The following is a 13,196-nucleotide window of genomic DNA, read 5'->3' as shown; positions in this document are numbered from 1 at the left end:
TCTTGTTTCATTTTCCTTAATCGATGATAGACATCCAAATACAACAAAAAAGTCTTAATTCAATAATACCAAATCTATTTAATATCCTTTTCATTATTTATAAGATGAAATTATATAGGGTGCAATTTTGGTCAACTTTAATCTTTCCACCCACACAATTTTTTTTACATGTACATGAAAAGCAAGCCAAAAAAAATATAGGAAAACAAAATATGTCTCCTTGGCATTTTTTTGTTTTTATTTATTTCTTTCAAATATCATGGGTATGTATGTCACATACATAAGTTTTTTAAGTGATCCAACATCAGAATATCATAAATGTGTTGATTAATTAATATATCAACGTTGGAAAATTCTATTTTTTTGATGCAATTGAATAAATAACTATCAATCATGATTGACATGAACACTAGGCTCATAAACTAATTTGGTGAATCTCGATCATTAACTAAATGAAATGAAAATCTAGCTCGTTAAATTAATAAGATAAACTCATATGAGATATAACTCGATTCATTATGTTCATGAACTGACTTAAAAATTAACAAAGAAAACTTGAAAAGTTTTATATGAAAATAATCATTATTTGAGCCCACGTCCAATTATAAACCAAGCAAATCCTCTTCTAGTTGAGTTGATGAGTTAAACTTAACTCCAAATAACCAATTTCACCAGGACTATTATCAGTCAAATATTTAAAATTAATGAAAGATGCATCATCTATACAATTATACAGAATTATTATATTTAAAAAGTAGTTTAATGGGAATACTTGAAACCCAAGTATGAACCATGGGCTGAAATTGAGCCCAACAAAAAGCAGTTGATCATAGTGAGTAATATTTTGTTTCGTTACTTGCTTTTGTAAGAAAAATGGGAAAAGATATTTAATGACCGTAAAACCCAAAACCCTATTTCTAACTTCCCTCTTCTTCATATTCCATTATCCTATGCTTCATTTCTCATCTCATTCCCTTCACATACACACACTCTCACACTATACACCACACAACCTCTATTTCAGGTTCATTTTTCTCATCTTTTTCCATTCACTTTTCTCTTATAATTCAGCTTCTCTTATTCTCTGTTTTTTTTGTACTTCAAACTCCGAAATAATGCTTAATTTTCTGTAATCTAATTTAAATTTCATTTGAGATGCATTTCAGAATTTGATGGAAGCATAGAACGCTAATAAGACGGTTATGGAGAGAGAAAACGGAGACGCGTGTAAGCGATTTCCATGTCATGGTGGAAAAAGCTTATTGACCGTTGCTGCTATTAGGAAGAAGCATTTACAGAAAGAGATGAACGTTAATGGAACTTCTTCTTCGTGTTCTGGAAGGAATAGTAAGCGTAACGGTTTTCAGGAGCAGTTATTAACAGAAGATTATGCTTCAAATAATGTGTTCCGTGATTTTGATTTTCTACCTTCTGGTGCGTTTCTCGTTTCTCTATATGTCTGTTGTAATGGTTTATAATAGTCTCTGCTGAATAATTTAGTGGATTAGTTATGACTATGAGTGTGTTTGGATTAGTTACGGGAAATGGAATATTTAAATTATTGATTACATTGGCAAGAGGCCGAGCCTTGCAATTGTGAGATTGCTGGCTTTGTGACGTTGTAGTCATGGGTTCAATGCCTGGAAACAGTCTATTCGTCTGTGAGGGTAAAGCTGCTTACATATACTGTGAGAGACTCCTGCAATGTGTCGCCCTATTAATTACAGTCGTAATTTATTATTGTTTCGATTTATAATAGAACCAGTTTTACTTTAGGATATGTTGTTTTTTTAATGTGATTTCAAGATGCTCTGTGTTTTGTTGCTTAAAACATCACTTTTATGCAGTCAAGTTACAAAAAGAAAAGTGGTATAAAGTTGTATACCATACTTACCTAGTATGCAATACCAATATTTACTATGTTGTATGCGGTTCACGCAGTTGGTCACTTTTTACATTATTATTACAATACTTTCTTTATGATGAACCCGGTACGTGGTACAATGAATTCTGTACACGGTACAAATGGTAAATGAGAGAATTATGTAACTAAGGTTTACATGGATTGGTAGTTTTATTAGTAAGCTTGAAATTTCTAGAGCCTCTCCTGGTGTAAGATAATGGCATTTACCCTCCTCAAGCCCCACTAGGTGGAGCTGCATGCATTGGACCGCCATTGAAACTTCAAATCTCTAACTTCTATGAAAACTGTTGTTATCCGATCAAAATGGTTTTTCATAATTTAACAAGGTTTGCCATTCATGTCAGAATAAACCCAAAACAGTTTTTTTTGAAAAAGAAGAAGCTGTTTCAGTACATAATCATTCTGAACCAACTATCTACTACCATATGTAGAACCATGGTTGTAGGAACTAGGGATAAAAGATAGTTCCTCTTAGCTATGAATGTTGATCAGCACTAGATTCATTGTATTTTGCCAAATTAATGAAGGGTGTTCTGCCTTTGGACATCTTGTAGCAGTAATTTAGATAAGAATGTAACAAATGAAATACATACCCTCTATTTGGTAATTTTTGAAAATGCGGTGCTTGGTTTGAAGTATAAGTTATTTCTTAATTTTTAGAGTAGATTACTCTCGACTATTGTTGAGGTTTAGTAGTTTACGAAACCTATGCTAACAACTGCTCTAGTCTCGAAAAATTGACTTGCCTTGCCTATAAACTTTCAGTTGACGAATGCTCCTCCTAGTTAACTTTTACCAAACAATAACACATATACCCTCTGAAAAGTCGACTACAATGGTCTTTGCTTTATATAGTAAAAGAAGAGTGAACTTAGATAGACTTCATAAATCTTATGGTGATACTCTTAAATTAATATATATGTAATTATTTACATATCATATTAAATACCTAGTGGGATAAAGGCTTGATTGTTGTTGTTGTTGTTGTCTTAAATATAGGGTATAGATGGAATATGACTCTTATAGAAGAAAACTTTGTATCAGATGACTTAGTTTCTATTTGGTAATAAACTTCATTTCTTTGTTTGCTTGGAGTGAAGATGGAGGGAATTGAACTTATTTTAGTACTCATTGTTCCTGCATCATATTATTCCATAATAGTTCTAAGAAAATATGAAGTATATACTAGGTATTTATTATGTTCTGATTATCTATTACTACAAATTTCTCTAATTTGTATATGCAAGAAATAAATTATTTGAGCTCAATTGAAAATTGAGTGATAAAAGTGGGCACATCATTTTCATTTATTGAGTGATAACATTGTTTTTCACTTCACTTATTTCTATTATAGTAATCGTACCTTTAATAATCTTATCAGCCCTCACCTTTTTAACTTTTATAACTAGCCTTATTTTTTCAATTTTGTTATTGATTGCTCAGGGCCCAAAAATTATGTTCCTTATTGTCCAGAGAACCAAGGACCCACCAAAAGGAAGAAGGTAACATTTGGTAACCCGAGAAAGTTTTTCGATGTTTCTTCTTTCACTCCCTTGCATGTGTCTCAGGTTCTCTTTCCTCAGGTTTCCAAGAGTGCAATTGTGAGTCATCCTGATTGTAATATGGAAGTGCCTGTGAAGAAACATGGTCGTGGAAAGGGTTTGATGACAGTTTGGAGGGCAGCAAATCCTGATGCTGGTGACCTTCCAATTGGATATAGTTTGTCCGACCTAGAAGTTCGTCTAACCTCTAATTCTATTCTACAGAAACCACTCTCTGATAACAAGAGGTCACGAAAAACAGTAACCACAAATGTAAGTTATCTAAACCCATAATATTGTGTTACTTTGTTTTCCCCATGTATGTGTATGAGTGTGTGCCTTTTCGTTAATAATAATAGATCTTAATGATTGTTTTATTCAGAATAAGAGAAATAAATTACAGGATAAGAGGAATCTTGCAATTCAAAGAAGAGTGGTAAATAAAAATTTGAGCTTGCATTTTTGTGGTTAACGTTGGATGATGTTTTGCCAAGTTTATGACTTGTTTTTCTCGGGCAGGGGGAATCTAACCAATATGTAAGTCAAATCCAGCCACCGAAGGAAAAATGTGATCTTGCTTTGGATAGTGCAATATCTACAGAGGTAGTTAATCGAATTTCGATGTTAATCGATGATGAAGAGCTAGAGCTGAGAGAGCTACAAGCTGGGAATGACTTGCTTATGTGTTCTGATCATCTTGCTACCAGTGGAATGTTTGGCTGCTCACTTTGTAAAGGTAGTTTTGGAAGGAACAATAAGTAATATTATATGTTATCTGCGTAAAACTGAAATGTTATGATTATCATCAATCAACAATTGCTTGTGGCTTTTACAGATGTGCTAGTTAAGTTCCCCCCGGATACTGTCAAGATGAAGAAACCTATCTGTTTGCAACCTTGGGACTCCTCTCCAGAAATTGTGAAGAAATTATTTAAGGTGCATATAATCAATCAGTTATGACTCAAAATATCTGATTTGGTGAATGTGTTTTTCTGAATGTACCCGTCTATTGTGTATTTGGGTTTCTATACTCACTTACTCGCATTTCTCGTCTATTATATTTTTTCATTTACAACTAGTTGAATGCTTTTTATTTGTATTGGCATTCGTCAATGGCATATGATGGCAGACCCAAAATCCCCAGAGTTTTATGGCAGATTGTATGTCAACTAATGGAGGAAGGAAGGCTCCCCTGTTAGAGAAAACTGTACAATTTAATCAACTCTATAAGTAAATGAAAAGTCCTGATAGTCTATACCTTGATCTACAATGTACAAACATAATAAGTCTTTCAAGCAAATCTACTCATCATAAGGTTACCTTTATTTCTTCCTGATAAATCTTCATCTTAGTATATTTTTTCTTATTTTAGTATAGTAATTAATTTGGGCGAAGGTCTGATTATTATTGTATATGCCCATTGTTTTATATCTCAGAAAGATTAAAAAAGAAGTTATGAGAGCTTAAACTTTGCATTGTACCAACCTTTCAGAAGATCCAGTATAGCCATGGATAAAAAAGTGAAATAGCTAAGCACATGAATCCAATGAGCCAGATTATATTAATACTTTGGATGCTATGAAGACATAAGGGAACTTCAGAGAGATCTGTGGTTGTTCTGAGTGAATTTGAAACAAAGAGAAATTGAGTACCTTACACCACTGTTGCAGCATGTCTATGAAAGATGCTGGAAATGTGTCATTAGAAATAAAGGAGGGAGGGAGGATGACGAATTCCACTTTTAGGAATGTCTTGTTTCCTTTCTCATCTGCTATTAAAAACTAACCATTTATGGTGGGGAGCGTTGAACCCAGAGGTGCTTTTGCTCTCTACCTATTACTGTACGTGCTTCTGTGCTGTGAGGCTATTACTAGTTATCTTCCTCTTTTAAATCCCTCCCAGTCCTTCTTTTTATGCTTTATTATGCTCCTGAAATTTGAACATGAGATTTATGGGATAAATATATAAAATTGTAAGTGTTGAAGTAACTGAAAATTTTCCTGATTCTAGCTAATATTGGGGCAAATCATCATGATTTTTGTTTTAACTTGGATGAATTATTAATATTGCTATTCCCGTTGGTAGTATACCAAGTACTACTCTAGGTTGGATCTTATTAGTTACCCTTCTGAATTTGTTTGTTATGGCTTAGGAGGCAGAATTTCTTACTAGGATTATCATGAACTATCACTGTCAAATCTTACTTTACTAGAGCTACTATCTTGTTTCATTCCTTGTTCTTTCTGAAACTTTCTAAAATAGCAAATGACCTTAAATTGGCGTAGTACTAACTCTACTTTGGCAGGTTTTCCATTTCCTCTATACATATGCAATAGTTGTTGATACATGCCCCTTCACTCTTGACGAGTTTGTTCAAGCATTCCATGATAGGGTATGTTTGTCTTTGACCTATGTTCATTTTCTCATTTAAGTTTAACCTTTACTAGAATTGTATCAAATTGTAACAGCCAAAATGCCTCTCTATATTGTCTGTGCCATGTGCCTTTCAGGACTCAATGTTACTTGGAAAGATTCATGTGGCCCTTCTTACTGTTCTTCTATCTGACATTGAAGTGGAACTTACTAATGGGTTTTCACCTCATTTAAATAAGTCATGCAATTTTCTTGCACTGCTTCACTCGGTGAGTTTCCTTACCTCATCTTGGGAGGTTGTAACTTGTAAAGTGCTTGTTGTCTATTATGCAGAATGAGTAACTAACATTATCTGGTTTTGCTAATGATGAGTACCAATTCTTTACATGCTTATTTTGATAATGATTTGGCAGGTTGAAAGTCAAGAATGTTCCTTGAATTTCTGGAGAAGATCGCTTAATCCTCTTAGTTGGATTGAAATACTTCGACAAGTTCTGGTTGCTTCTGGATTTGGTTCAAAGCAACGTGCTTTACACAGAGAGACCCTTAGCAAGGTATTCCGAACAAAGTTTATATGTATATGTTTTGTGTATAAGGTCAATCCTTCTCGGGGCTTTTGATCATTAGTGTATATTTTGGTAAAAGTTGCCCAATGTTATATCGTAGATGGTGCTCATCTGTTTGCTTTATTTGTCATCTACTTTGACAGATTTTCTGGTAAAATATATTTGAATCTTTTATCTTATAGAACTGCTGGCTATTAATGGGATATATGCTTAGTCATAGAAAAGGTTACTTCCAAAAGTATAAAAAATATTAATAGTGTCTGTCTCTCTGCCATCCATACTTTCCCATTTCAAAAAGGGTGGGGGAAGATTTCTCTTTGGCTCTGAACACATTATTCCCCCTAAATGTCCTTTTCCATGATTTACTCTCCAATCCACGATAATACAGCGCCCAAGGAGTTTGAGTACTGAGTAATGGGTAATCTTTGCAAAGAAGTAGCCAAGTCATTGGATTCTTGAACTGCCAAACCTTGTGAAGCTTGACTGCATTTACACTGTCTTCCAAATTCCAATGAATTCAGCACCGTTGTCAAAATCACCGTTTTCACATCAGATGTGGGCCTTTGAAAATTTTCAATTGATATTGCTACAGTTGCCATATTTCTCTTTTCGAATTTAATTCTGATCATGGCTGTGTAAAAAGTTCTTTACCAATGAACCATGTGGTGCCACTATCACTTGTTTAAGAAACTGTTAATTATGTGGCAGTTTTGTCTACTGATAGTAAAAGGCAATCTTCATTGGAAACTAAATGCAGGAATGTATCTTTATCCAGTAAAATAAAATGCAGCCTTGTAATTCTGTGTTTGCATTCACCTATAGTTAAATCAATAGTAATGCAAGCAAATATTCAATTTCTAATGCACAAATTAATATTGATTGGCCAGAGATGCCTAGGGAGGTTTTGCCTATTATTTTTTTGGTTATGTTTCCTTTCTCAAAATTCAATGGGATTGTTTAGGTCAGTCCAAGCCTTTCAGTATATGGCCATATTTTATTTTAATTTTTAGTCTTACATTTTGTTTTATAGGAACTGAATCTTCTTGTAAACTATGGCCTACGCCCTGCAACCTTGAAGGGTGAGTTGTTTAAAATCTTGTTAGAGCGAGGAAATGATGGATGCAAAGTATCCGAGCTAGCAAAGTCAATGCAGGTAATTAATTGTATTTTATTTGTTGTTTGTCCTGTTTTAATTTAGAGAAACTGTCACCAAAAGAGAAACGCATAAGTGATGTTAATTAACTGAACTACTGAAGCCTATTTTAAAATATCTTAAATGATTGTTGGGATTAGATTTATTTTTTAGTATACATTTTTCTATATTACTAATGAAACTCAACTGTGTTTTGATATTGTAAAGATTGCAGAATTAGACCTTGTCAGCACAACAGAGGAGCTGGAGTCCTTGATATACTCGACACTTTCTAGTGATGTTACCTTATTTGAAAAGATTTCATCATCGGCATATCGATTGCGTATGAGCACTGTTACAAAGGACAGTGATGAATGTGAGTCAGATATGGATGACTTTGGGAGTGTTGATGATGAACTTAATGACAGTGATTCATGTAGCAGTGGTGATGATTTTGCAAGTGATTCAAGAATCTCCAATAAAAGAAAACTGAAAGTGCACACTGAAATTGATGAGAGCCATCCAGGGGAAGTGTGGTTGTTAGGACTTATGGACAGTGAGTATTCAGATTTGAACATTGAAGAAAAATTGAATGCATTGGTGGCTCTAACTGATCTTCTTTCATCTGGATCCAGCATCAGGATGAAGGTAAAATACTGACCATCTTGCGAAATGTTATATTTAGGCCTTGGATTGTCTCCCCCTCTCTCAAAATTGAAACAAAATTTGAATTAATAAAGTAACAGGCCTTGGATCCCCCCCCAAACTCCAAAAGATACCCTAAAATGTAATTTTGTAAACTGATCTTATCCTATATAAAGTTTTAAATGATATCTTCACAGGATCCAATGAATGTTACAGCTGATTGCAATTCTAGCATCCCATTATGTGGTTCAGGAGCAAAAATAAAGAGATCGGTAGTGAAGAAGCCTGGGCCATTTTGTAACCAGACTGCACAAATGCAACATGTTAAAGATGCACACTGTATTTTTCATCCAAGTCCAGTAGATTCCTCATCATTAAACTCAAATGTTAATAATCATGAGGGTTCCTCTGAGCAGGGAATAGATTCAAGTGGTTCACATCCCATTCAATCACTGTTTTTGGGATCTGATCGTAGGTACAATAGATATTGGCTTTTCTTGGGCCCTTGCAATGCAGATGATCCTGGCCACTGGAGGGTTTACTTTGAATCTTCTGAGGATGGTCACTGGGAGGTGATTGATACTGCAGAGGTAAAGATTAGTTTTGTTTTTTTTTGTTTGTAGTTCTAAATCTCCTGGAAACAGCCTCTCTACATGCAAGGGTAAGGTTGTGTACATCTACCATCCCTAGACCGCACTAAGTGGGAGCCTCGTGCACTGGGTTGTCCTTTTATTCGTAGATCTGTTTGAAACTTGACATTTATTTTCTAGCATGGTAGATTTTTTAGTTACTTATTTGAAAATATGTTAGAGTAAACGAGTAAACTTATCCTTTGTCCCAAAATAAGGGTAAAACATTGAAAAGTCAAAAGAAATAAGGGAACATGCTTTTAATGTAATGTCTAACAAATCAGCCAATTACCAGGCCACTAATTTAACATGTCTTTCCTTGTTACCCAATTATATACTACAGTATGCAATTTCACAGTTTTTTATTCATTACCATAACTGTAATTCGGGTCTACTTTTTGCTAGTTTACCACTTTTTTAGGATGGAGGGAGTATTTATTAGTGTAATGTGTGTTGTATGCATTACTATTTCAGTGCTAATGTTCAGTTGTATTTGTTTAACCTGTGCGCAGGCCTTGTGTGCCTTGGTGTCAGTACTAGATGATAGAGGGAAACGGGAGGCTTTTCTTATTGAATCTTTGGAGAGACGGCAAGCACCTCTATGCAGATCTATGTCTAGGGTTAAGGTTAATTGTACTGGAATTAGGTGTATGTCAAGTTCTGATCAATCTGAGCAGGATATGGTTACAGAAGACAGTTACTCTCCTATATCTGATGTAGACAATCTGAATCTGACTGAGACTGCCCAAGACTCTTTGTCTTCAGCTGGGGCTGTGGTAATTGCAGCTGGAAAGAAGGGAGAGGAACAAGTGCAAAAATGGCTCCGTATTCAAGAATATGATTCTTGGATTTGGAGTTCCTTTTATTTAGATCTCAATGTTGTAAAATATGGTAGAAGGTCATATCTTGACTCCCTAGCCAGATGTAAGAGTTGTCATGATCTTTACTGGAGAGATGAGAGACACTGCAAAATTTGCCACATGACATTTGAGCTTGATTTTGATCTAGAAGAAAGGTACGCAGTCCACATAGCCACATGCAAGGAGAAAGAAGACAACAATATATTTCCAAATCAGAAAGTCTTGTCATCACAGATTCAATCACTGAAAGCTGCAATATATGCTATTGAGGTGAGTTGTGATTCATCTGCTTTTTTATATCATCCAATGCATGCTAGCATGAATACCTTATTTAGGGTACAAGAAAGGAACGAATTGGAAGGAAAGTAGGAATGATACATTTGGAGGAAAAGATGTTGGAATCACATGTAAGATGGTTGGAACTTGTGATAAGATTATCAGTAGAAACCCCAGTTGGAGGAGTTGATCATGGCAGTCCCATAATTAGAGGGAGGATTTAGACCTAAATGGTCTATTAGAGGGGGGTATGTGGATAAACTGATACTTCATTCTTCTTGGTACTGTTTGGACAGGTGTCTTCGTTTTGGAAAATTGCCCAATATTTTGTTACTTCCGATCCAAAATGTAGATCTGTACTGCAGTGATATTTGCCTGATCTTTTTCTCTGTTTCTCAATCTTTCTTGAATTTTTGTATTGACAGATCCTACTACGTGGGAGCTTAGTGTATTGGGTGCCCCTTTTTAACATATAATTGTTTGCATGTTCGTTTTTATGCATATGGCTACTTGAATATTAATTTTCTTTGTCCATTACTCCATACTATTTGTGCAGTCTGTTATGCCTGAAGATGCCCTGGTGGGTGCTTGGAGGAAGTCTGCTCATAAGCTCTGGGTCAAACGACTCAGACGCACCTCAACTTTAGTGGAGCTTATGCAGGTTTTTGTTTTAACGTTCTGTTTGATAGAATTTTCCATCACTTGGAGTTTTATTTTTTTCTACGTTCGTTTATTTCCTTTCCGATGTGTACTTTTTATAGGTTCTTGCTGATTTTGTTGGTGCCATCAACAAGGACTGGTTGTTTAAATGCCAGTTTCCTGATGGTGTGGTTGAAGAAATCATTGCATCTTTTGCATCTATGCCCCATACATCATCTGCCCTTGCTCTATGGTTAGTAAAGTTAGATGTCATAATTGCTCCCTACCTGGACCGAGTCCATCCTCAGAAGAAGCAAGGAATCAGTAAGAGCTAATGACTTCCTAAAGTATTCATATTATAGAGATTCAACAAAGTTTTACATTGACTGTGGACTTCCTAAAATATAGGAAATAAAAGTAATAATCATATGGCATTGGATACTTATTCAAGCTAGTGTAGTTGGGTTTTGGTTGTAGTGTTACTTTCTACATTTTTTGTTATGCTTATTAAAGCATATATGCCTATTAAGAGTAGGTAATATTATGTATTTCAGCTAAGCTTATTTAGGGTAGGATTGCTGAGCTGTCAAGTGAAGCTCAGCTACCACTTACTATAAGTAGCTGCTTACACACTGTACTCATTTATCAATTCAGAAATAGAAAATCTATTATACCTAACTCCTTCTCTCTCTCTGTCTCCTCAACTACCTTCTGTGTCTACATGGTACACAGCCTTCTGAATCCAATCTTTGATGGCAGAAGCTCCTTCTCTGCCGCATTCCTCACTGTCTCCTCCGCAGCATGTTCTACTGATGCATAAGGTTCCCCCACCTCTCCCCAGTTATCTCTGCAGAATTATAAGAGAAAAACTAGCTTATCTGGAAGCAACAAGTAGAGGCCATTATTGTGTCACATATTCTTGAACATTTTGTGATCAATTCTCAGATTCTGCTTTCTCAACCACCTTTTGTTTCTAACAATGCCCAATTGTCTTCTGATTGCTTTTTATGGTTCTTTGCCTACCCTTTTTCCTTTTCACCTTCCCTCGTATCGGGTCAGTTGAATACAGGTCAAACTGTAAAATAATAAAACTTTCGTGAATAAGGTCAACTTCCAAATATGCTATTCTTTGCAGAGAGATTTTTTATACCTTTTATCACAAAAAACTAGAGATGTAATGAGGAGATGGAGAATGGTATGATAAATGTGAGTGCCAAGACTTTGCTGGAAAGAATTATCAGTAACTTGAAAATATAATGATTAATGAGTTTCTACATTGTTCTTGGTTGATCAGAGCTCTAAGATGGTGCTTATAGTATTTCATGTCCAAAGTTTAAAGATTTGTATTTATACAGATTTAGATTTTGGGAAAATTTAGGGACATGTAAACTGAAAGAGCGTAGTATATCAGGTGTCATATGAAATAAAGGTGCCACTCAATTTTAAGGTGAAATTTTATTGCACAACCCGCAATGTTATGAGACTGATTGGTGAGTGGTAAAATGCCAACAAGAGTATAAATTCAATGTAGTAGAAATGAGAATGTTGTATTGAATGAGTGTCCTAGACATGATAGGATTTAGTATCACTTGAATAAAACTGAAGAATGTAGCTTGTAATTTACTTATTTTCTTCTTCCTTTTCTTGGTTGCTGAGATTTATCAATATTTATGTTTTCTCTCTTTCAGGTAAGCATGGTGCTTGCTGATTGGCCTCCCTACATTTATACAAGTAAAACACATCCATATTTTTGGAATTGAAACTAGAACTACCCGTTCTGCACCTTGATTTGATCATAGATACAATTTCCGGTTCCCCACTTGGTTCTGAATTCAGTGTGACTACAATTTGACCGAGGCAATATTATGTGCATGTCAAAATAAGTCATTTTTTCATTCAATTTTTTCCTCAAAGTTTGTATGTACAGGCAATACTGTTGACCATGTACAGTTTTAGATTAGATAAAACACTGCAACTTGAGTTTTTTGGCGCATGACCCCAGTTAGTTGCTATGAGGCCACCCTTGTTTCTTGCTTTATGGTATTTTTCTTTAGAGAAGTCAATTTTGTCTTTGTATCTTTCAGAATGATGTCTGTACTGATCGAAAAATAATTTGTATTGAGGATTACTGTTTCTGGTCATTTATAGAAGAAAATGATAATGATGTGCATAATAATTTTCTGCTTTTATTTGCTTTTAGTAAAGACCCAAAAATTGAAATGGGGTTAAGGTATTATGCAAGTGGCTTCAGGAGGAGGCATCAGAAGAAAAATTAATTTCCATTGAAATGAAACTCAGTACTAACTTTTGATAATTTCTTGGGAATGAATGAGACAGCGTACTCTTAAGCCAGTGGAGCTTTGGTTTGGTGAATTGAAAATATATATATTTGTTTTTTGGTGTTATTTATGACTAGATTTTAATTAGAATTAAATTTTTAATGTGTTATTAAGATTATATTGATTGTCTTTATATGATGTACTCTACACAATTTTTTTTCGTAAATTTATACTTTTTTCTCTCCCCATGTGTGGATGCATCACTTGAAACTATTTAAGGAGACATGCTGATGACAATTGACTATTCTTATCATTGCTTACGGACAGAGAAG

General features: G+C 34.8%; 1 protein-coding gene across 1 annotated transcript; it reads left to right on the top strand.

Moving 5' to 3' along the window:
- On the top strand, nucleotides 875-12,723 carry LOC109331665 (homeobox-DDT domain protein RLT3-like). The gene is made up of 17 exons (XM_019566311.1): nucleotides 875-1,024; nucleotides 1,167-1,434; nucleotides 3,368-3,426; nucleotides 3,508-3,742; nucleotides 3,825-3,901; nucleotides 3,985-4,201; nucleotides 4,301-4,401; nucleotides 5,771-5,857; nucleotides 5,976-6,107; nucleotides 6,252-6,392; nucleotides 7,435-7,557; nucleotides 7,765-8,184; nucleotides 8,379-8,771; nucleotides 9,323-9,940; nucleotides 10,503-10,607; nucleotides 10,708-10,909; nucleotides 12,274-12,723. The coding sequence occupies exons 2-17, from the start codon at nucleotides 1,203-1,205 to the stop codon at nucleotides 12,291-12,293; spliced, it is 3,162 nt and encodes a 1,053-aa protein (XP_019421856.1). The 5' UTR covers nucleotides 875-1,024; nucleotides 1,167-1,202; the 3' UTR covers nucleotides 12,294-12,723.

The sequence above is a fragment of the Lupinus angustifolius genome, chromosome LG17, assembly GCF_001865875.1.
Source record: "Lupinus angustifolius cultivar Tanjil chromosome LG17, LupAngTanjil_v1.0, whole genome shotgun sequence".
Lineage (NCBI taxonomy): Eukaryota > Viridiplantae > Streptophyta > Magnoliopsida > Fabales > Fabaceae > Lupinus > Lupinus angustifolius.
Note: the sequence above shows the minus strand (reverse complement) of the source record. Positions and strands in the feature narration are given on the sequence as shown.